Raw genomic sequence first — 24,425 nt, forward strand, 5'->3', positions numbered from 1 at the left:
TTCTGAAACATAAGCAGGCTCATTTACCTGAAGAAAATGTAAAAAATGTGAAGTGATAAATATGTGTACATCCAGGTCAACTGTGACACCTAGAGGAACAATATGCAGGAGGGCACATAGGAATAAATGTATGCTTCAAATGGCCCCAAAAGCAGAGTTCATGTTTGTTTCTGTGCTAGGAAGTATATGTTATATATACAAAACTCTGCAGTGTTTACATGTGTTTCTATAGAAGAATAAGATCTTATTCTTGAGACACACACAAACGACACAGGGCTGAACACATGAATTTTAACCAGCCACTTCAAACCATTCCTCCATAGATTTCTCGTTGCCCTATCACTTCCCTGTGAACAGCTAAATTGTACTTTTTATTTCTATTTCCAGAGCCAACTATCTCATCCTTTAGGATGCAGGCAGTCATAATGGCATGCTTTTAGAAAGAGAAGCAGAGCATATTCAGTGTGCAGGGAGATCTAACAATTCATGAACTGGAAAGCTTAAAGGAAATGCTTCAAAGCAAAGTTGGGGCTACTCTTTGGTCAAATTCCTGCTTGGAAGGGTGCCCTAGCAGTTTATTAAAATCAGTTATATTTTCTTTTTAAGGGAGAAGGAGGAATACACAGTGTTTGTCTCAAAAGCCAGGACTTTTCACCACAGTGGCCTAGGCTAAAATTATTTTGCAAGGCTTCTTCTTAGGCAGCTCTTATTTTCCTTTTGAGTTTTTCATGGGTTCAGGTATTGTAACCTTGCCTCCTAGGCTGCAGTATGTTATTCAAAAACAAGAGTGACTACAAAGGTAGCTGCATTGCAGTGGTGAGAGAAGGAATTAGAGGATGCAGAATTTTAAAAGTTCTGGGATTTGGGGAGGAGTACACAGAGGAGTATTAGAAACTGCCATTACTTCTTGGCTTAAAATTCCCTGTTCAAACACTTCAAAGAAACTAGGGGAAATGTAAAGGCTTCCTAAGTCTAAAATAGTACAGTAAAACCAAGCAAATATATTATCTTGGGACATATAAGGGAAGGTGTAGAAAGGAGGAAAGGACTAGCAGAGTCTTACTTGTAACCAGGGTCCATGTGCTGCATAGGGATGCTCCTCAGTAGCAAAGGCCCCTTCAACTCCTGTTGATACAAAAGTGATTGCTGTGTCCCCTGTAATACTTTTGTATGTAAAGTGCCGTCCATGTAACAATCTGCCTCTGGAGGAGTAAATACAAACATATGTAAACATGATTTTTAAACTCATACTGTCAGCCAACCAGCACTGTGCTTCATCACAAATACTAAACCCAACTCAGAAACATTTATGTATTTCACTCAAAGCTCACAGGTTAGAAAAGAAAGGTGACACTGGACTGGACATAGCTGCCTTTCCTTTCACTGGTGGGGTGAACACAATTTGATCATGGCTGTATATGATTAAGACTCTTGATAAGTATGACTGAGACTTATGCAACTGATCCTACATAAATGTTCCAAAATTCATAAGTATACTGCAGCCTCATGAGCTCAACCCCTAGAGAGAGCAGGTCCTACATCACTGCAAGGATAGAGGAGGGGTGATTTTACACCTGACGTACACTTCTGTACTATGGTTGTTTATTCTTCCTCACTATGTGATCTTTTTAAAAACTGGATCTCTTATTAAGGTGTGGCCTGGAACATTTTCAGGGTCTTCAGGACAGCTTGTTACTTTCTATTTAACATTTTAAGCAGCCTGTACAAGAAAATACAATATAATATCACAACTTAACAGTAGACACATGAAACATCCAAACAAATAAAAGATTCAGTTAAATATGACTCATTCCTAGGACAGATATAGGACTATATAATGGTTTAGGATTAGGACAACCAGGAAATATTGATAATTGAAATTTAGGCGTAACAGAGCTCATGCAAAAGTTAATCAAAGTTCTTTGGCATGCATAGTTATGCTGGAAGTCAGGAGGATGTTGGCCACTAATGTGTAATAGGTCAAAAGGCAACCAGAACTGATTGTGCCAAGAGCATTTCAGAAAGAACTGTTAGCTTCACAAGGGGGAGCATTTATACATTTGACCTCCTAGGGCTTAACTTTCAAAAATACAATTTTGTACCTCACACTAGTCTAGTGAGTTGGATGATATTAGCCTGAACCGAACTGACTATTCCAGTTGCAGCTGCAGCAGTGCAATCCTGACAGAAAAAATTAAAGCAACAACTTACCTTAAACAAAGTGGAATTAACGCTCCTGACTCCTGGTTAAATTTTAGGTGCACACTCTCAAGCTGCCTTGTGCGAATCAGCTCATGTGGAATAATTGCTGTAGAACTTTCACTTTCTAGACTGTCCTTGCGACTTCTAAGGTAAAGAAAAACATAAGTATTTAGGCCCAACCCCAATATCTTGTTGGGTGAGACTCATTCAATTAATGTATGTATATACTGTTTTTAATTGATGTTTGTAATTATTTTAAAATGTTTACTGTTTGTGAGCCACCTTGGGTCCCTTTTTGGGAGAAAGGCAGCATAAAAATGAAATAAATAATAAAATAAAAGGATCATTTTGATCCTGTGAGTCTGTCTTATAAACACCTTATTCCCTGACCTGTACAAGAAATCGAGCCCATCTCATTCAAAAATCACATCTCTACTTTCTAGAATCAAAGTATAATCATACTTAGTTTACAAAAAGATATTTAGTCCACACTGCATTGTTTTTTAAACACTCTAAGCAACTCTATCATGTTTGAAAGCTGAGGTATACTGGAACAACATTCAGGATAAGAAATCTCTCTACTCCCTCTCTGTCTTTACATCTCCTTCTCTGACTTTATATCTCAACAAATTATTAAAGCAAAACATGTTTTGTAACATTTGTAGATAAACAGCATACTTTTAAATCAACAATTAAAAACTACATTCTGTCATGTGACCACCAGATTTTCAAAATAAGATCAAGAAGATATGGATCAAACTGTTCAGACTCAAAGCTTTATATTATGAAATATAACTATACATACTTGCTTTGAAAATACAAAGAAAGAAGCACCAGATCTTATCTGCTATTGGAAACTACATAAGTTCAGCCCTGTTTAGTACTCGGATGGGAGACCACAAAGAATATCAGGTGCTTTAAGCTACATGGTGGCTCAGTGGTTAAGACAGTGACTCTGAAGCCCACAAGGTCAGCAGATCAGCAGTTCAAGATCAAGTGCTGCATGATGGAGTAGGATCCTGTCACTAGTCCCAACTCATTCCAACCTAGCAGTTAGAAAGCATGTAAAAGTGTGAGTAGATAAATTGGTACCACTTCGGTGGGAAGGCAACAGTGTTCTGTACAGTCATGCTAGCCACATGACCCAGAGAGTTGTCTTTGACAATGCTGGCTCTTCGGCATAGTATCTGAGTGAGCACTGCCCCCTACAGTCAGACACAACTAGACAATCACGTCAAAGAGGGAAATTTTAACTTTTAAGTTATACAGAGTGCCTGTGTCATACGCGGGCGCACCTTACGCGGCTTGAGCATACGCGCTCAAGCTGCGGGGTGCGCGTGGGGCGGAGCATCCCATTCAATTGAATGGGCGCACGCACCCGTTGCACACCGCCGCACCACCATGCACAAGCCCCATTGTTTACAATGGGGCTTGAGCATAGGCGGAATTCGCCTTACGTGGAGGGATCCGGAACGGATCCCCGCGTAAGGCGAGGGCCCACTGTATTTCAGAAGAAGGAACTGGAAAAACTACTTATGAGTATTCCTTGCCTAAGAAAACCCAATGAAATTCATGGGGTCACCATAAGTCAACGAACAACCTGAAGACACATACACAGAGAGACAAGGTTCCACAGCCAGATGGATATAAGCTTAAAGAAGAATATGTTGAGACAGCAAGGAATTATCTTTCTTCAATCCCTGGTAGACAGTCTTGATTAGCAGACATTAAATGATAAAAACCATTTATCTGAAGGAACATTCTTTTCAAACGTGTGTGTGTGTGTGCGCGTGAGAGAGAGAGAGAGAGAGAGCAGTTGTATGCCTTTGGCTGGCTGGTTTTTTGTTGTTGTTTTACTTGTAAAGCACCATGTACACTGATGGCACTATATAAATAAATGATTTTGCAGAGAAATAAAAACTATCAGTGTATACACATAATTTTACACAACACACTCTATATAGAGACACAACTGACATATATTATACAAGCAGTGGGGCCTCATTGTCAGCGGACTTACCATCTGTGTATTTCAGCATCCGCAGGTGGCAAGCCCCTGATGTCCCCAATGGCGGTGTGGCTGTGTGCATGAACACCACTTAGGGCAGCAGAACTTGAGGTCCTGTGGAATTTGGTATTCATGGGGAGGGGGTGTCCACAATGAAAACACACACACCCCTCCCCATGAATACCAAGGTCCCACTGTAGATCTGCAATATCTTCATTGCATGTTATAAGCTACATATTGAAAATGGAAATTGTACTTATATTGAAATTTGCATCCCATCAAGGAGAACCTCCCACATAGCCCAGATGTCATAGATAAAATCAATTAAGTTCAACAGGTTCACTAACAAGTAAATGTTCATAAGATTACATCACTGTAGTGAAAGATCCATCAAACATGGAAAACTCAGATAAATATTTTTTTTAAAAAAACATGATTTCACATCATAGATCGATTGCACTGCTGACAGCACATTTCTACAGGCATCCAATAAGGTATTGTGAGATCATTCCTTTCAAACATAAATATAACCAACTATATTTATTCATCTCAAAGGTTTTCAGTGTAAAGAGAACATAAAATGCATAGCGGTTTAAGTAAGAAATGTTAAAAAAATGAAATATAATATACTTTTAAAAAAGCCATATAGACAAAAAACAGATAAGCGCACCACCATAGTATAGAGCAGATTCTGAAAAAAGCATTTTGTAGCACATTTTTTCCTTTACAAGAAATGATAAGTATCCAACTAGCTTTCTGACAAATGTCAAAATGTTCCAGGTATATTTAGCAAAATTTATCACACTAGGTTTTCCAAATATTTGATACTTGAAAGCAGCCTATTACTAGAAGGTTAGATATTACACCTCAAGCTGTATACTACAAATAATTACAGACTTTATAGAAGTTGATTCGACAGCTGTCAATAAAAATAAGACTAAATACTCCTCTAGAGAAATGAGACTGCAAAATTCATTCACAGGAGGGATTTCCAATTGAGGAAAAATACATGAGTCTAAAGCAGGGGTAGGCAACCTTTTTGAGTCGGGGGCCAGGTTGCTGTCCCTCAGACAACTGGGGGGGCCGAAGCCGGGGGTGGAGCTTCCACCTTCTGGGGGTGGAGCCACATGCCAGGGTGGAGCTTCCACCCTCCAAGGGCGGAGCCACACACTGGGGGTGGAGCTTCCACCGAAGCATCATCATCATCACCACCACCACTATCATTGTTACAGCAGACCTTTGTTACAGCACTTTGGAAAGTCACACTGTCTCACCTTCATAAATAATAAAAATAATGAAATGAAATAAAAAGCAATAATAAAAATAATGAAATAAAAAAACAAAAATAAGTGTTATATATTTTTTAAAAATAATGGAAAAAACCCAAGGCAGACCTGAAATGACTCACCTTTCCACCTCCTCCCCCTCTTTCTCATTGAGAGGGGATTTTGCAGAAAGAACACCCAGGGCAAGTAGTAATAATAATAATACTACTAATAAAATTACAAGCAAGGAAATTACTAAAATGCAATTGAAAATAAACCGCAGCAAGCATGCACAGTTTCAACTCAGAAAAGCCACAAGGTGCTCAGAGGGGATTTTGCAGAAAGAACACCCAGCTAACCCCCTCCCCCAAGGAACCAACCTCTGGCCTTGCTGTGGCTGCAGCTGCTGCTCTGGCTCCCTGGCTCCCTGACTCTGTACTCCTTCCTTCTTCCTCCTCCTCCTTTCCCTGCTCTTAGGGAGGAGGAGGGCGGAGGGTGAGGTGGAGCCTGCTGCAGGCCTGCTGCAGCCCCTGGAACCCTGTTGGAGTGCTACAGGGGCTGCACCAGGCCTCCTACATGGGCGCCACCATTTTGTTTTTCAAAATGGCGGCCGAAATCTCATGTGACCTTTGCCATCCTGAGGTCACGCGAGACTTCGGCCGCCATTTTGAAAAACAAAATGGCGGCCGGAGCGGCAAGAAACGGGGGAAATCGGCGGCAATCCGCGGCAGGACTGCGCAGGGGCCGGTAAGAAGGCCTTGGCGGGCTGCATCCGGCCCGCGGGCCGCAGGTTGCTGACCCCTGGTCTAAAGCAACAGTAGGACAAGTGTGTTACTGGGGCAGGCATTTTAAGATCATGTTATAGGAAAGGTGCAATTTATAAGCATTAGGATTAGCATTAGAGAAGTGTCTCTTTCATGTTTTTCATGGGGTCTACTGCTGACAGATCCATACCTAGAGTAACAAATCTTAATAGAAATAAGTGTTCATTCTTTCAGACTTGTTTAGCTGCAACATGCTAGTATATTTCTACAACTACCCTATACCCCAGACTGAATTATTGTTAATATGAATTGTGCTATATAGTTTGTTGTTGTTTCTGAGTGTCTTCAAGTAGTTTCTGACTTATGGTGATTCTAAGGCAGACCTATCACTGGGTTTTCTTGGTAAGTTTCTTCAGAGGGGGTTTGCCATTGCCATCCTCTGAGGCTGAGAGAATGTGACTTGCCCAAATTCACCCAGTGGGTTTCCATGGCTGGGGAGGGGAATTAGAACTCTGGTCTCCAGGGTCATAGTTTAATGCTCAAACCACTATGCTAGCTTTTGTTAGTTTAACCAACCCTCACTACCAAGATCAGATCCATAATCTCATTAAAGAAGGGTTGCAACAGTTTTTGCTGAGTGAGAATTCACAAATAAAGAACAAATATCTTGTTGTCAAAAACGATACTGTGGATTCAGATTTTATGTAGCTGGTTCCAGAGAACAACATACACTAGACAAGACACAGAATATTGTATAAAGGCCCCTTTTCAGCATCAGAAACCAGTACCTGTTTCTTGCTAGTATGCAGCTGCACAGGCATTCTGTATGTTGCACCATGTAATCAAGGCCTGCAATTGTTATACCCAAGCATTAACCCTGAACTTCTACGAAAGACTATTAGTGTAACTAGGGACATTTATTATTATGCTTCTTTAAAACAATGTCTACAGTAGTTCCAGGTTTAGATGTATACGAAGTGTCTACAAATCTTTTGTTGCCACTTTTACCCTGAACTTCTTGTTGCTTCTCTTCTTGGCTTGACTACATCCTGTTCAGCTACTTTTCCAGACCTGATTATTCAAAGGTCTTGGAAAAGGTCCCCTACACCCATATTGGACAGTGACTTGTTGGCTCTGGCTCTTGACACCAAGAGATTTTCTTTACAGGGTGACCATGGAAGCTCAGAGTTTTCCATTTACTTTGTTTCTGAAATGAAGGCCCCACTCTTTGCTTTGGTAGTTCTTAAGAATGGGAGGGTACTGGCAGGGCCACCCACATATTAGATTTTCAATAACCTATGCTAAGCTGAGTAAAGCACTAAGTATGCAGGAGATTTTCACATTCTTTTAGCTTGAATGAAAATGCATGCCTGGCCCTTGGGAAAGGGGACAACCCACTAAGGGAATGAAGGAATTCCTAGCCTTTAAAAAAAAAGATAAGGAGAGGAGACAATAACTAATTACCACACCTTCTTTTGTTTCCAAATTGTAGCTTTTTAAAAAAGTTAACTTACAACATCTTGCAAGTCTAGTATTTGTTATTGTTACTGTTTTGTCCCAAGAGCAATGCTATGGACTTTGGGTGTATCCTTTATCTTAGTATTTTTCACACACATCCTCCAATCTGTTTAACCAGACACATCTAGCATGGTGATTCAAATTTTTATTTTTACAATTAAGAGTGCACTAACCAGGGCATAAAATATTGCTAACGTCTCTACCAGACTGAATGCTTCATCTATCAACACAAATAATTCATGATTCTCAGTTTGCATCCAGGAAAAAAAAAAAGAAACAAAGAAACAAAGAAACAAAGAACCTGACAAAAGCCAAGGCTGCTGTGTTAGGTGAGGGAGAGCATTTGAATGAGAGCAGTGTGCTGGAAATGCCCCAGTTTGAAGACTGCACATCTAGCATTTTATGGAACTGGAGGGGAATCTGAGATTAAAGCTCATTCCCAAGTGATTGAAGGATTGTGGGAGGTGTAAGTGTGGGCAGTTGTCAGATTAATTCTTTAGATGATTAAATTCTTTTTGTTTCTTTAAAGCTGTTTGTAGTCATGTTTGAAGTCTCTTCATTTTGAGTGAGTGTAATGCAGCAGTTACCAAGGTGACTTTTGCTGACTTTCAACTATTTCTTCCCTCATCTTCTGTTCTTACCAACAGTCTGAATTGGTTTCTAAATCTTGTGAATTGAGATGAACAGCAGTGCTGTTAGCCGCAGTGCTGTTAGCTGCAGCCACACTAGACTTTAAAAGCTGGGGTTTTGCTGCAGAGCCAGCACACTGGTAATCTGCAGTAACACTAAACCCCATCACCCTCCTACCTTTATTATATATGAAAGGCCTTTGAGAGCAACAGGTCAAAGTATGCCATGCCCACATGCCTAAACCTGGATCCTACATTGGCTCTCTTTCCACATTAGAGATGGGCAGCTACCACCACAACACTTCATGCCAATAATCATCCATTTGTAGGAGTCCTGAAGAGAAATCAACAGCTGCTTGCTAAACAAACTTTAATCATTTCACTCTTGGTTTACTTTTTTAAAGAGTGGGGTGGGGACAAGCCACATTTATAGAAGTAGTAGGTATACAGAATTCATATAACTTTCTTGAATGTGCGTTGAGGTGTGTACCAAGCACAATCAGCCCTCCATATGAGCGGTAGTGTGTGTTGGTTCCAGACCCCCACAGACGCCAAAACACACAGGATCTCAAGTCCCATAAGCGTAAATGGATGCTGATGTGCACATGGATGGGTTGTTGTGGCTGTGTATACGCAATTCTTTTGACAGTAATGGGGTGGTGCCATCCACAACCTGCTCCAACCTGCAAATGGTTATCCCACTGATATAGAGGGCTGACTGTAACAAGTAAGTCAGGCAGGTCCTTCACCTTTTATCACCACCTCTAAAACACTTTGCCACACTGGACTTCACCACTATTTTTAATCATATTACATTTTCCCATGGTGGAGTCTGGGCACTCAAAACACAGCTTGAGAATCTTTGATTTCAATGAGTTGGTTTCAGCTCCACAACTCCTACTTCTGCTGAAAACCATAGTTTATAAGTTTAACTAACTAAGTAGAGTTTGCCTGCAAACTGTAACTGGAAGCCATGATAAAACCAATTTCCAATTCTAAATTGCTTTCCATAATAATAGCAAACTACGGTTTACTACTTACTGCTGCAAGAAAAGACATCCAAGCATACAAATTCAATGCCTGAAAACAGTGCCAAGATCTGCAGGAGGCATCATCCAGTAAGCAGGGAAATTAGAATTGGATGATAGTTTAATTGCATAATGACAGGCAATGTGAGTCAGTGGGGTGCTAGTTAAAGTGTCAGGCTAGGATTCTAGAAAACCAGGGTTCAAATCCTTGTTCTACCATGGAAACCCACAGGGTGATCTTGGGCAAATCACTCTATCTAAGCATATGTCCCCCTCCCATTCCATGCCTCTATTAAGTGTCTGGAGCATTTCCACCATGTTTTTGCCCTCTATAATCCAATTTAAGGCCAGTAGAGGGTTGTTTTTTTCCAAGACAGAAAGTGAGCAGAAAGGGACTCTTCTTCTTTTAAAAAAGCCTCTCCTTGGCCTACCACAGCCCAGGGGAGCCTACAACATGGTAAGAATGCCCCAATGTCAACATAGGTTGTTAGGGAGTAAAATACTTTTTAAAAATTCTGTGGTGTGCTAAAGAGGGTGCAACCTTCCAAGCTTTCCCAGGAGGCTAATGCAACCCATTAGCCTTCCTTATTTGTCCATTCCTGCCTTAGAGGAATGCAGTGACAAGCTACTTCTCAATAAATCTTGCCAAAAAACCTCTATGATAGGGGTCATCATAAATCAGAGTTAACCTGAAGGTACATAGCAACAACAACAAAGATAAAGGAATGCAATACAAATTTAGTGAAACATCCCTAAAACTGTGAAAGCTGTTTTCTTTATTTCAGAAATGGGCTAGAAAGAGATGGTATCTGAGCTGTATTACTGGCTCTTATGGTTGACACAGAATTGTATGCACTATCTATACTTTAATTTTACAATAGGGAGCGCTAAAGAAAGCTCAGTATCTATCATACACCTTCAATTAAACTGCTTCAATTTAAACTGCTTTTAGATTCTCAAGGCAGACCCACCCCTTGTTTCATGTGCACAAATTACCCTCTCTCACAAAACCTTATGTTATATCACCAGAGCCCAAATGGAAACACTACTTCCTTTTGAGTTGTTATGACTTTATTTATTATATGTGCCTCCTCAGCATGATTTGAACATGTTACGAATATCTGTTACAAGAATATTGTTCATTCTCTATTTTTCACATCCCCTTGGTAGACTGGAAATCCTCTCCTACATTTTTAACAATAATTTGATCTCAAAGATTTTTGGCTGGTTTTGCAACACCATTTTTTTTAAAAAAAAATCATTATGTTTGTAATGGTTCACTGACTTTAATGCACAGGCTCTATTCTAAGAACTCAGGTGGCAGAGAAATATACTTGGGGTCAAGCTATTTATTAGGCTTAGCATAACATAGTTAAAGAACTCCTTTTCTAACTGTGAGTACAGTCATCCCTTCCGATTCACAGGGGATCCATTTCGGACCCCCTCCTCCACCCTGCAAATCAGAATAATCACTGATATTGGGATACCATTGATCTCAATGGCTGCACGCTTCCATGTGCGGCCCTGTACACATGCCATGGGTGCTCATGACATTTTGTTTCCTCCCTGTTTGCTGTCCAAGTAATCAAGACTGCAGATCCCAAGTCTGTGAAACAGGGAGGAATGACTGTACTGTGTAACCAACTTGAGCTTATTTTTTGCATTCCAGCAAGTCAACCCTTTGCCTTTAGGCAAAAATACTGAGTCAATAGGAGGTATGAACATTAATATAATTTGGGGAAACCTGTCTATGGGTAATGTCTCCAATTATCAGCCTACTGAGAAAAGAAGCTACATCACAGGCAGCAATAATGTTTTAATATGCGTTGAAGGGTTTAGGACCACACACAATGAAAAATATCTGTCTTTGATGGTGATCCTGTGGTTGGCTTAAAGTTTATAGACCTTGTACCACATGCTGCTAAATTTGGCCAATCCAGGGTCCAATCCAAAACAGCAAACATCTGTGGCCAATTCCAGATGCTTCTGATCATGTGCCTGAAAAATACCATAGTAATTTTGGTGAGGGCTTCTTTAGAAAAGAAAAACTGAGGACATAGGCAAGTAGGTTGCTTTAATGAATTTTCCTTTGAGATACAATGAAATTAATTAAAACACTAACCCATTAGTGCAAAGGTGGAAAATATGTGGCACTCCTGATGCTGCTGAGCAATAAATCTCTTGATTTCTCCACAGGCTGGTCAGGGTTGATGGGAAACAGAGCTCAACAACATCTCCAGAACTACATGTTACCTAGCCCCACACTACCCATACATCTAGGTAGTGATATGTCCTTCTTATAGCATTAATTAAAAGATCAGAAAACACATAAAGCATTTTGTAAACCTAGAGACTCCCAAGCTCTAGAGAAAAGAAAGAGTAGCAGCAACATTGCTCTGCTATTACCAAACTCTACCTGCATCTCCAGAGAACTGGAAAGTGGTGCCATTTGATAGGAAGTAGAATGCAACCATTTCCATTGTCCTTTGAATAGAAAACAAGAGTTTAATTGTTTTTGTGGGTTTTTCGGGCTATGTGGCCATGTTCTAGAAGAAACTCTTCTAGAATATGGCCACACAGCCTGAAAAACCCACAAAAAACTATGGATGCCAGCAATGAAAGCCTTTGACTTCACAAGAGTTTAATTGGTTGACAGTAACAACAACCTCAGGACAGCAGAGATTATTTGTATAGTGTGCCCGCACCATATGCAGGTGCACTATATGAGTCTTTCAGCTTACACGGAAGCAGTGCACTAATCAAAATAACAGCGTGTGGGTCCATGGGCGTGCACGCTGCCCTGAGTCGCAAGCACGTGCCACACTGTTTTTAATGGGGCATGAGCATACACAGATTTCCCGATGTGGGGGAATCTGGAACGGATCCCCCGCGTAAGGGGACGGTCCACTGTAATTTCCACTGAACTAAGAGGACCTGGGAGAATGGCAGCAATCACCATGCCAACACTCACATCTTGTTGTGTGCCTTCATGTCATTTCTGATGTATGGCGACAAGAGTATTTTAGAAATATTTGTTAGGGATGGGTGGGGTGTCATTGTCTTCCTCTGAGAATGAGACTTGCTCAAGTTTGCCCAGTGGGTTTCGGTGGTGAAGTGAGCATCTGAACACTGATCTCCAGAGTCCTAGTCTACCCAAACCATTATACCACATTGGCTCTAAATACTGACATGGCAGCAAGAAAACCTCACTTGCTTCTACTTTAACAGCCTCATGGGAAAAGCGATACTGAAAGCCACAACTGGGACATTCAACAAAATATTCTGGGTTCTGAATTGAAGCCATTCATTCCCTCTAAGAAAAGCACTCATTTTCTCCACCATCAATTGTTACTCTCCATTTTGCTATTTCTGAACTTGCTTAAGTATAGTGGGGCTATTTGTAGATATGGTTTTGTTTGTTTTTCCTAGTTGTACTTGTGCAAAGCATAGGGTTCACTGGTATTACTGATATCTTCTTTTTTGTTTCTGGGCTGCATTTTTGCTACAATCCAGCAGTATTCACTTTCTGAGTTCACTATTAGGAGAAATTTGCACAGTCTATTACATCACTGGCTAAAGTGGCCATTTTTCCACATTCACATGTCTATCCACTATCCTCTACACTGTTTTGATTTTGATTACAATGCAGCCACATGGTAAAATAAATTCTGGACCAACTCTTGTTGCACACTTCATGAAGGAAAATCCAAAATTGAGGTCAAGAAACAAGCCGAGAGTCCAATAATACACGAGGTGATCGAGAGAAGACGAAGTCAACAACGGTCCAAAGTCAAATACCAGTGATTCATTTGAAAAAGCTAGCAAAAGAACGAGCGAAGTTCCCTAAAGCAGCTTAACGCGGCGGAAAAAAGGAACTGGGAAAGAGCAGGAATGCAGGGGCTTTATAACGGATGAGCGGAGTTACCACCAAAATGTTGCCATATGTTGCAAAGTGTACTTTGCCCAGTGATTCTAGAAGTTTCTAAGCAGCACTGCGCTGGCGCAGTAAACCCATTTGTATGATTCGCAGAGACCACGAAGAAGAAATATAATTTCTAGAATGAGGGTTAGAGTATAGTACCACTCTATTCTGTTTTGGTCAGACCTCACCATGAATATTGTGTCCAGTAGTGGATATAATTCTGGGCACCACAATTCAAAAGGGATATAGATAAGCTGGAATGTATCCAGAGGAGGGCAACCGAAATAGTGAAAGGTCTAGACATCTCACTCTATGAGAAGCGGCTTAAGGAGCTGGGTATGTTTAGCCTGGAAAATATAAAGTTAAGAGGTGACATGATAGTCATGTTAAAATGTTTGATGGAATATCATATTGAGGATACAGCAGGCTTGTTTTCTGCTGCTCCAGAGATTAAGACATGGAACAATGGATTCTATCTACAGAAAAAGAGATTCTACCTAAACATTACAAAGAACTTCCTGACAGTAAGAACTGTTCGACACACTCTCTCACAGTATGGTGGAGTATTCTTCTTTGGATGTTTTTAGACTAAGGATGGCTGTCTGTTGGGAGTGATTTGATTGTGTATTCCTGCATGGTAGGGGGTTGGACTGGGTGCCCCTTATGGTCTCTCCAACCTTAGGAAACTATGATTCTATGAAGACAATAAAAATTTAAAAGCTCAAAAACAAATGCTCCTCATTAAGAACTACAGAAGAACAGTATAGAACAGTGGTTCTATTAGCTTAATGTCATTAGTAATTCTTAATTTAATTAAGAACTTCCCAGGCATCTTAGGTAAACCACTTTTTTTCAGTTCCTATAATTTATAATACTTGATTATCTTACAAAGAAATCTTTGAAAATATATGTAATGCATTAAGAAGAATTATAATTGCCATCCAAGCAGTCAGGCGGGAAAGGAAGATGTATGGCAAGAAATAACTCATTTTAGGGGAATGTTTCCTTCTGAAGTCTATGCATCACTTACTCATGTACTCAGACTAATCATCTTCAACACAAATCAGAACATACTGCAGTTTACTGATTATTCAGAAGTCAATATAAGCCTACTTCAGGAAAACAAAGGCACAGAACTTTATTACCTTATTTTCCGGTGTATAAGATGACGGGGCATATAAGACGACCCCCAACTTTTAAAAGAAAATTATAGGCTTTAACCTATACTCAGCGTATAAGGCTACCCCTCCTCCTGAGAGGCTGGCAGCCCCGAGAGCGTGCGCATCAGCTTCTCAGGGGCCTCCGAAGGCCCCTCAAAAGCTGGCACGGGGCTGCAGGCTTCTCAGGCCTCCGGGGGCCTGAGAGGCCGGCAGCCCCGAGAGCACGTGCGCCGGCTTCTCAGGGGCCTCTGAAGGCCCTTCAAAAGCTGGCGTGGGGCTGCAGGCTTCTCAGGCCTCCGACGGCTTGAGAGGCCGGCAGCCCCGAGAGCGCGCGCGGCGACTTCTCAGGGGCCTCCGAAGGCCCCTCAGAAGCCAGCACAGGGCTGCAGGCTTCCCAGGCCTCCGGAGACCTGAGAAGTTGGCGGCCGAGTGCGCACACCCGGCGTATAAGACGGCCCCTGACTTTTGACCCAATTTTCAAGGGTCAAAAAGTCGTCTTATACGCTAGAAAATACGGTATTAATCATTGTTGTTTGAACTGTAGTTTCTGTTGAGCCACACATATGAGATTGAATAAATAATTTTCACATTCTCCTTACCATCTTTATAAACCTATATGGTGGCTCAAGATGGTTGGATGCAGTAACATCACACCACCAAGAAGCTATGGCTCAAGTCATTTATACTCCTAACAAAGCACAATGTTTGAAATAATGGATTTCCACACCAAAATGAAGCAAGTCAGCTGATGTCCTTCAGGGTGGCTGGCCAGGCTGTTTTTATATAGCCACTAACATGAAAGTCCCATGAGATGCTATGTTTTTTATGGTCTTTTGACTATGTGGCCTTGCCCTAGCACACTAAATAATAATGTACTTGTCACCAAAGGAATCTTGTCCCCATGAACATAATATTTTTAAAAACTACCCCCACAGTCATTTATAGAGAGCAGAATCTGATAGTATTTAAGTATATTCCAAGAACCAGCTTTGGAAAAGAATTCAGCTCAATACTACTCAAATAATTATGAGTCATTAGAACATGGTAAGGGCGGAAAATCAGCAGACTAACATAATAGTCTGTACAAATAAACAAAGGCTACTCTTTATCGTTGCTCAAAAGTCACTCTGCCATCCTGTGCATGAGGTTTTGAGCTGAAAAGATAAGTATATCCCTTCTATATTCCAAAGCTTCCAAGAAGGCTATGAATTGTTGGAAGCCAAGAGGCATCAATGCTTGTAAAATCATTAATGAGAAGGAACTCTACAGAATATGCCTGCCCCCTTCCTTTTTTTCACCTCTCTGTTTCTTTCTTTGGTCTATGTTTGTTGCTGTTTTGTACCTTCAAGTCATTTCTGACTTATGGCAACCCTAAGGTAAACGTATCACAATAGTAATAGCAATAGCAAGTACATTTCTATACCACTTATCAATGCACTTAAGCACTCCCTAAGCAGTTAACAATGTGTAAACTAATTGCCCCCAACAAACTGGGTACTCATTTCAGTGACCTCAGAAGAATGCAAGCTGGAGTCGAGCTTGAGCCCTTAGCTGGTATTGCACTCGCAACCTTGCGGTTTGTGAGTGAGTTGCTGAAGTAAAGGCATTTAACCACTGTGCCACCAGGTTTGCTTGGCAAGGTTTTTTCAGGTGGGGTTTGTCATTGCCCTCCTCTGAGACTGAGTAAAATGTGACTTGCCCAAGGTCACTCAGTGGGGTTTCATGACCCAGCCAGGATTCAAACCCTGGCCTCCAGAGTGCAACACTCAAATCAATACACCACACTGTGTCTATGCACTCAAGCCCTTTTGCTTCCTTCCTTCCTGTCAAAGTTTTCTCCTAAAACCTTTTATCCCACTAAAACAGAATTGGCCTTATACAGACGGACACTTTGGGCTGGCATGGGGGTGGAGTCGGGGCATAGCGTCCTCACGATGCATGTCCAACTGCGGCCCCGGGCTGCTATTATGCCACACATCGCTCCACATGGTGAACAGCGCCACTGTGCTTCTCCGGCGCTGCGTCCATGATGCAGCACCAAAGGAGCTCTGCATAGCAGCGCCGCTGTGGCTATCACACCCTTTCCAGGGAGCAAAAAGAAACTGCTTTTTGCAGCTGCTTTCCACGCCCTGAAAAGGCTGGATCAGGGCCACTGCATGAAGTTGCCACAGCCCCAGGAGGAAAGGGGCAGCTGGAGGCTGCCATTTCAGGGCTGTATGTATAGTCCCATTTTTTTCAAAAACACTATGTAATCAAGATTGCCCTATCACACCTCTATAATTTTTCTGGCATTGTAGCCTTTGTTTGTACTACGACCTTATCACATGCAGCATCTGGAACTGCCCACCCAGTACCACCCCTTTTCCTAGTTTGGCCCACATGCACATGCACAGAAATCTGCACCCCTCCCCCAAATATCAATTAAAGTCTTTCTTATATTTTAAAAGACCTTTTTTTCTTTGTGGGCAGAGAGAACCTCTTGATTTGGGACAGCCTTGATTAATTTCTGGCAGATGAAAACCATTAGCTAAAGTAGCAATTAATCTGCCAATGATTAATCTGCCAGCAATTAATCAAGTCTGCTCAGTTAGGAACAGGCAGATTAATGAAATAAATGCTGTTTTAACTGTAAGACTCTTTTCCACTTAGATTTCCAGGCATGTGTGTGTTTCTGAGAGAGACAGTCAGGAACTGGGCTACTCCATGCAAAAGGAGGTGGGGTGAGCAAAGTTTTCCCTTCTCAGCTTCCACTCTTTTTCCCTGACCACTACTAAACAAAGGGCACCTAAGCCACACCCACACCACAGCATGGCCACTGACCATCCCCTGATCAGACAAAATTGGCATAAAGGTGTAACTGAATTTTCACACAGAAAATTATAGCACAACAGAAGTGAGAAAGAAGGTCATTAATGGATTTTTTTGTTAATAAACAAACTTGCCTCCAAACAATTTCCCACGAGAGAAGAGTGTCATGCTATAAGGCTGAGGCAACAGCAAAGCTAATGTATTACTATGATGATATACCACCATAGTATGATAAGGCTCTTAGTTCCCACCTCATGATGGATACTAGCTAACTTCCACACATGAGAGTCTTTGGGGCTCTTCTACTGATGTTTTGGTAATCTTCCTTTTTCTATCGCCCTTCCTATCCCAAAATGGGTTTCCTGAAACAGTAAGGTTTTCTTTTTTTTACTTTGCAAGAGCATCGTGAGTATTTTCTCCTGTTTCTATCACAAGCTTATATTGCACTGGCTTTGCTGCACTCTGCTTGCTACAGATGCCAGACATTCCTACATAAACAGTCTATAATGATGCAGTCCATGTATTTAACTGAATAGTTGACACCAAATAATGTTTATTACTGACAAAACAGCAGGTTTCAAATTTACTCATTCTCTTTCTTTCCCTGGACTGCTGGTAGGCTACTATAAATCATGTATACATTTTGCCCTGCCCTTTGAGATAAGATTCATGATAGCTAAACTAATCTAGAAGTCAGAAAAACCTAGCCCCTGTCTATTTCTACAGGGTTTCCATACTCAACAATTTTCTTAGGAAGCATGATATATACAGAATACATCCTTTGCTTCCCGTAAACAATGTGGCCCAAATTGATTACTGGAAGCATGATTCTGCTGAAAGCTAGGTGGGCCATATTTCTCAGGACAATTGTTGAATTTGGTAGCAGTGACAACAGTTTTTTAGCAACAGGAAGGTGCAGTGCCTTGGTGGGATCTTGTATTGTGGGGGGAGGGGGGGATGCAACCTCCCAATCCTAGGAAGCTGGCTACATTAACTAACCATAAATAGTTATTCTCCTGCCTGTCCTGAAGGTTATTGGATTATAACATCTTAGATGACATATGCACTGTATAAGTCTTAATAAATATCTGAGAAAATATGAATGAACTCTACCATATGCTGGTATAGACTGTGTCCTACTCTTGTGCTATGCTCCCCTTCCAAATTTCTTTTAAAGTGTGAGTTGGGCCAAAGGAATTTTCTTTCCAAATACTAAGAACATATCTGAAAGTCTATATAATTAATTACAGTATCTGCAGAAACAGGAAACTAGAGTGTCCTCTGTTACTCTTCCTCTCTCATCTGAAGACCAACAAACAATTACATAACTTACGGTGCTCTGTCATTGTTCAGCCCATTCTGTCTCTGAGTGTTAATTGGAGGCAGAATAGGCTTACTGTTAATTTCGAGCCCCCTTCGCAGAGTCTCTCGGATTTGCTCTGTATCTGAAATGACAACAATTAAAAACAAAAAGACATAAGTTTAGTTCTGATGACCTGACAAGCAACAGTTCAAAGACCAGGAACTAATTGCATGCTCTGCCCCTCTCTCATATGGCTTCCCCCTTTGTTTTCTGTTTGGCATTAATCATCATTTGCTGTGAAAAACTGGCAAACTGTGGTTTTTGCTTGCCCTCCAATCCAAACTATAATCGAAAATAATGGTTTATGGTGGAGTCTTCAAATCTGGTTCTGGGAGAAAATATTAATCACAGTTGGCTCAACTATTGCTTTGAAAGAAGAGGTAAACTTTTAAAATTTAAGCAAACTGGTTGTTTGAAAAAACTTTGCTACATCATTGGGATGAATGAAACTCTGAATCTCCTCATATCCAGTTTAGTTCATGTTGTTGTTTTGTATATTCCACTGCACTCAATTGTGGCAGTGTTACATCCAGACCAAAGATTTATCATTATAGTATGCTATTGCACCTATTTCCAAGAAGAGACAATCTTTTCAATACTCCACATGATAAAATATACATTGGGACAATATCAGTTCAGTTTCAGTACAGGTTTTATTCATCATGAGATACAAAATTTTTGACCTCCAGTACGCCACTCCAAAGTTAAAGTGATCTGGATTTTACTCTGTTATAAAAGAGATCCCATTTCACTCTTGCTTACAAGTCCATAGTCTTGTTTAAAGGTTTACATTTTGTTTAAAGGTTTCACAATGCTTTTTACTCTGCCATGCTACCTACATGGAAAGTCAGAATATAATTTAAATAAAGCAAATAAACCAACCCATACATGAGATGTCTCTTAAGTACTCCAATACATGTAGGAAATGCCTATCTTCTACTTTCAGTTTTCATCTGAAGCAATGCAAGCCTTTGTAGGGAAAATATTTAGTTATAGCTACAATGTACTCCAAATGTAAAATGTGAACTTTATTTACTGAAAAACTAACCACTTTTATATTAACTTATATGGAAAACATTGTATTAAGCTAGTTGTAATGTATTAACTTGTGATGTCCAGAAATAAACTTCTGGCTACTTGCCTAAATTGTTTCTTACCTTTTCCTGACAATCGCCGGGGATGTGTGCCAATGCAGATACTCCGACTGTCTTCATCATCTTCTGGTGGACGGCTGAGGTCATCCCAGGCACATTTAGCACTGACACCACTCAGGTTTGAGCCGTCTGTCTCAATCCCTTTATCAACTCTATCCTGCTTAAAAATATTCAAAACAGCCAAGCATTTTGAGGCTATGCTCCCATCACTGCTACAACACAAACTATTGAACAGTATATACTCAAGTCCAGAAATTTTATTTAAAAAATTCACCCCAAAAACCTGGGTTGATTTAGCCAGGAGTCAGTGTAAGCACTCTTATGTTAAAAAAACCCACACTCATCTCTGAGCAGAGTGGCAAAAGGCAAGAGCTTAGTCAGTTCTGGGAGAACTTTAAAGAAGCACCAACCCCCTCTACCCTCACTCCTGGGGCTCTGCTTCTGACCTTTTTGAAAGTGGGTGGGAAAATGACAATGGTGGCAGCTCTTTGGCGCTTCTTCTCAAAGGAGTGATGAGAGGAATCGGGCTCTGAAGGATCTGAATAAGGCATTTGTCTATGTTTGTTTGGGTTAAAATTGCAACAAAGTTATTACATTAAACTTAAAGGCTATGATCCCTCCAACTGTAGTTGCCATTTTCTTTACTTTGCCTTTATATCCTTTTTGACATGTGTTTTCTTTGTCCTGCTCATCCCTGGTCGTCTCCCGCACACATCACACAGCCACTCTTTAGTGTAGTTCCCTCCTCATCCATCTAGCAAAAACAGTTATGCCTGCCAGTACTTGGCAAGTTCTCTGGCATCATTTTCCTTTGCTTCATCCTTTGGTTCCTTTCTTAGAGTTTTCTTGTTCTTTTGTGCCCTCAAGTTATTTCTGACTTTCTTCAGAGGGTGTTTGCCATTGCCATCCTCTAAGGCAGAGAGAGTGTGATTTACCCAATGTCACCCAGTAGATTTCTATGGCCGAGTCGGGAATCAAATCCTGGTCTTTAGAAGTCCTAGTCCAAAACTCAAACCACTACACCAAGTTGGCCTAGGTTTTACTCCTAACATATTCATAAGTCATCAAAGTCCATTATTTTGGCCCTGAAACCTGCCCTTGACTTACACATGAGGTCAACTTACAGTCGAGTATATATGGTAGTCTCCTGTACTACATTTTCCAATTTAGGTAGAAGTTAGCACCTGAGAAATGAATGAATGGCTACAATACTTTGAATTATTCATTGTTTGCTGTGCATTATCTGAGCCACAGATTTGAATTCAAAACTAAATAACCAAGTGTTGTATAAAGAACGGGTTCTAAAGAATCAGCAGCAGTTCTTTCTTCCAGTATGTTTCAGTTTTCAAAATCACACTAAATCCCTCTTTGCATAGTGCTCCATTTTCCTGTGCAATAACAAGGGCAACCTGCTCTTTAGTGACTTTCCTGACTTTCAAAGCTTAAATTGGAATGTAACTTTCCTGCAACTTTCCTACACAAAAAGCTATCCTTTTTAATGGAGAGTGTGTAACTGAAGAAAATTACTTACTTCCTCTCTCAACAACTTCCACCAGATGGTGCTATTAGGCTAAATCTCAGGCATATAACTATAAATAATGTAAAAAATAGTAATGTAAAAACAGAGAAAGAGAGAGTTTAGGGTTTTTTTCATATACCAAATATAAGAATACATGTCTGCTCAGGACTACATTTAAAGAAAATATTTCTGTGATGTGTTCAGGAAAATTTCACCTTAGGCTTCCAGATTCACAGAGTATTCCTATACTTTTAATGGTCTTGTAGGCCAATTTCATTAGCACTGGCTTCTCTCATCACAGCAGCATAAGACCACACATGCTAAACTTCTGCAAAATTGTCAGATACTTCTCTTTCCTTGTGTGTTGGCAGGGGGTTTGGGAGCAGCACTCTGCTTCCTGCTTCAGGCAGTGGGAAAGCGTGGGATGCTGTAGTAAGTCTGACAATGGAACAGTGAGTTGTTGCAATTTACCCAGTATAATCTGTTGCAATGTGTTCAGTGAAGCCAAGCACACTTCTAAACAGGGTCCTCAGTTATTTGAAACCTTAGCTCCAAACAATATGAACCCAAAGAGTCTTAATTTTAGACCTAGCAAAATGCTCATAGTGGCCAGGACGTCTACTACCTTTCTAAGAATATTCAGGTTGGAGGATTGAGCTGTTCAGCACAACAAACAGAAGAATTACCAGATATCATAAAGGAACAACAAACGAGTAGTTAATAGTTAAACACATACTTGCAGGTGTGGATCTATTTCAAATATAGTCTCTCCACGTCTCATGTCTGTTATTAACCATGGGCCTCCAGCTCTATAAATATGCAAAAACAGTGAGCATTACTACCATTGCTGCAAGCTGTCTAGGTTTCCAATTACATTAGTACAGATGCAATGAGGTCCAAGAGGGAGAGGAAATCTGGTTATGGGGAAGAATAATGAGAACTTGTGTTCATACACCCAAGAGACTGAATCACCCTGTTTCTCAGGTATGGGAAACATTACATTTTACTACAGAACAGAAATGTGCAGTTTTCCAATAGACAATGAATAAATCATGCAGCCCATTGCTCCAGATATTTTGGGAGAAAAGGCTTACAGTAAGACAATGAAAGTAATAGTAGCACAAAAGCTAGACAACAAACATACCAAATTTCAAGGAAGGGACTTAGGTTTCTAAGTATGCATTGTTCCTCTATTTGAAATTTAAAATTAACAAAATTCTTTGTGTCTATGCATTTATTGTACAATTCATACAGTATATTTTCATTGCTCATATAACTAAGAGAACAGGAAGAACATAAAAAACATGTAATTCAGCTCCCTACAAAGGAGGGATATTCTAGAATTAAACTGTGTATGATAAATATCCAGTCTTTTTCCAGATAATCCTCATAGGAAGCTTCTTCCTATGAGGTTTGTAAGTGCTATATAGCACCAAATCCCATGCTTAGTACGGGGACAGGGGATTGTATTAAATGAGGACCTAAGCACTTGACAAGAAATACCTTCCTAAGACAAGTAGTTAAAACGCAACTTGCCTTTAAAGAAAGCAACAATTGGCCAAATAAAATTTAGGTGTACAATTCTAAATTTAAAAGATACTGGAAAATTCTTAAGGTTCTCTAGTTTCCCATTATTTTGCTCTCATTTCAATACTTCTTTTTCGCAGTGATTTATATGATAATTTTTACAAGATTTAGACTTGCAACACAGAAATTCTTAAAGTTGCATGTATAAGCATCAAAATGAATATTTTAAAAATCAATAAACAGATACAAAAACAGTGAGTAAAATAACAGAGAATTTGAGAAATAGAATACAATTAAACTTCAGATAAATTCAAAGTAAAAGACTTAGTCAACAGCAGAACGCCTGCAGGCAGAATTTCCAGTCTCACATCACAACAAAACAGATTTTCTTGTATATCACAACAATCATACTTCAGATGGTAAAATGCATAGAACAGCCTCCTCAGATGACAGGCAAATTTGCAGTAGTGAGGATTCATCCTTTGGTATCTTTATACTAAGCTATCTTGATTTTCATCCATTCTTACTTTGAAGATACTTAGCAATGTAACTTATTCATAAATGTGACAAAAAGATTCTAAATTCAAGTGACCCTGTGAAGTCAGAATAAGACAAATATTTACATGCATCCCTAGCTTCATAATACATGCCAACTTTGAAATTTAGATTATTATATGATTAAATTTATCTTTGAGGAATTTTCTTTCTTAATTGCTTACACCATGGTTTCTAAGTTATCTGGACATGTTATACTTACACAGGCACTGTCCGCAACAGTTCTAATATACCCTGTCCATTCCACTGTTGTGCTGCATGGAGTTCCTCTGTGCAGACCCCAACAATCTAAAGGAGGAGGAAAGGAGGGATAGTGGTCATTTATAACATGCATCCAAGGTATACACTGAAAGCTAGACTGAAAAAATGCTCAGGGTAGACAACTATAGAAGGAGCAGGGGCTATTCCCCCACCACCAACAGGCCAAATGGCTATTTCTGGCTTGACTGGAAGTAAGGAGGTATTACTTCTGATTATAGCAAATGACCAAAATACACTCGCCCCTCCACATTTATGGCTTTGACTTTTGTGGATTTGATTATTTATGGATTTTATTAATATGTTCCCTCTAGGAATATCTAGGCCTCCAGTGCAACTCTATGGTCAACTTTAACCAAAAGTTGCACTGCAGGACCTAGAGATTCCTAGAGAGAACACTCCACTAGGAATTTGTAGCTCCTCCAACACAATTCTATGGCCAATGTCTGGCAGATGTTGACCACAGAGCTGTGCTGGAGGACCTAGAGATCCCTAGAGAGAACACTCCACTAGGAATTTGTAGCTCCTCCAGCGCAATTCTATGGTCAATGTCTGGCAGATGTTGACCACAGAGCTGCGCTGGAGGACCTAGAGATCCCTAGAGAGAACACTCCACTAGGAATTTGTAGCTCCTCCAGCGCAATTCTATGGTCAATGTCTGGCAGATGTTGACCACAGAGCTGCGCTGGAGGACCTAAAGATCCCTAGAGAGGTGTTCTCCCAGGTAAAAACAGTGTTTTTATTA

General features: G+C 40.4%; 2 protein-coding genes across 3 annotated transcripts in view; one reads left to right on the forward strand and one right to left on the reverse strand.

The window, feature by feature from the left end:
* ACTR1A (actin related protein 1A) overlaps positions 1–24,425 on the forward strand; it is a 515,484-nt gene that overhangs the window by 407,064 nt on the left and 83,995 nt on the right. The gene's annotated exons all lie outside the window — the stretch shown is intronic.
* Positions 1–24,425, reverse strand: part of SUFU (SUFU negative regulator of hedgehog signaling) — an 88,439-nt gene that overhangs the window by 19,070 nt on the left and 44,944 nt on the right. Inside the window, exons 5-10 of one of the 2 annotated variants that reach the window (XM_042457636.1) lie at positions 23,625–23,710; positions 22,077–22,149; positions 19,825–19,978; positions 18,638–18,749; positions 2,212–2,346; positions 1,064–1,202 (exon numbers count right to left, since the gene is read on the reverse strand). In XM_042457636.1, the coding sequence (XP_042313570.1) occupies positions 1,064–1,202; positions 2,212–2,346; positions 18,638–18,749; positions 19,825–19,978; positions 22,077–22,149; positions 23,625–23,710 (699 nt within the window). Of the gene's footprint in view, positions 1–1,063; positions 1,203–2,211; positions 2,347–18,637; positions 18,750–19,824; positions 19,982–22,076; positions 22,150–23,624; positions 23,711–24,425 lie in introns of both variants that reach the window. The other variant, XM_042457635.1, reaches the window with a different exon arrangement.

The sequence above is a fragment of the Sceloporus undulatus genome, chromosome 3 (genome assembly GCF_019175285.1).
Source record: "Sceloporus undulatus isolate JIND9_A2432 ecotype Alabama chromosome 3, SceUnd_v1.1, whole genome shotgun sequence".
Lineage (NCBI taxonomy): Eukaryota > Metazoa > Chordata > Lepidosauria > Squamata > Phrynosomatidae > Sceloporus > Sceloporus undulatus.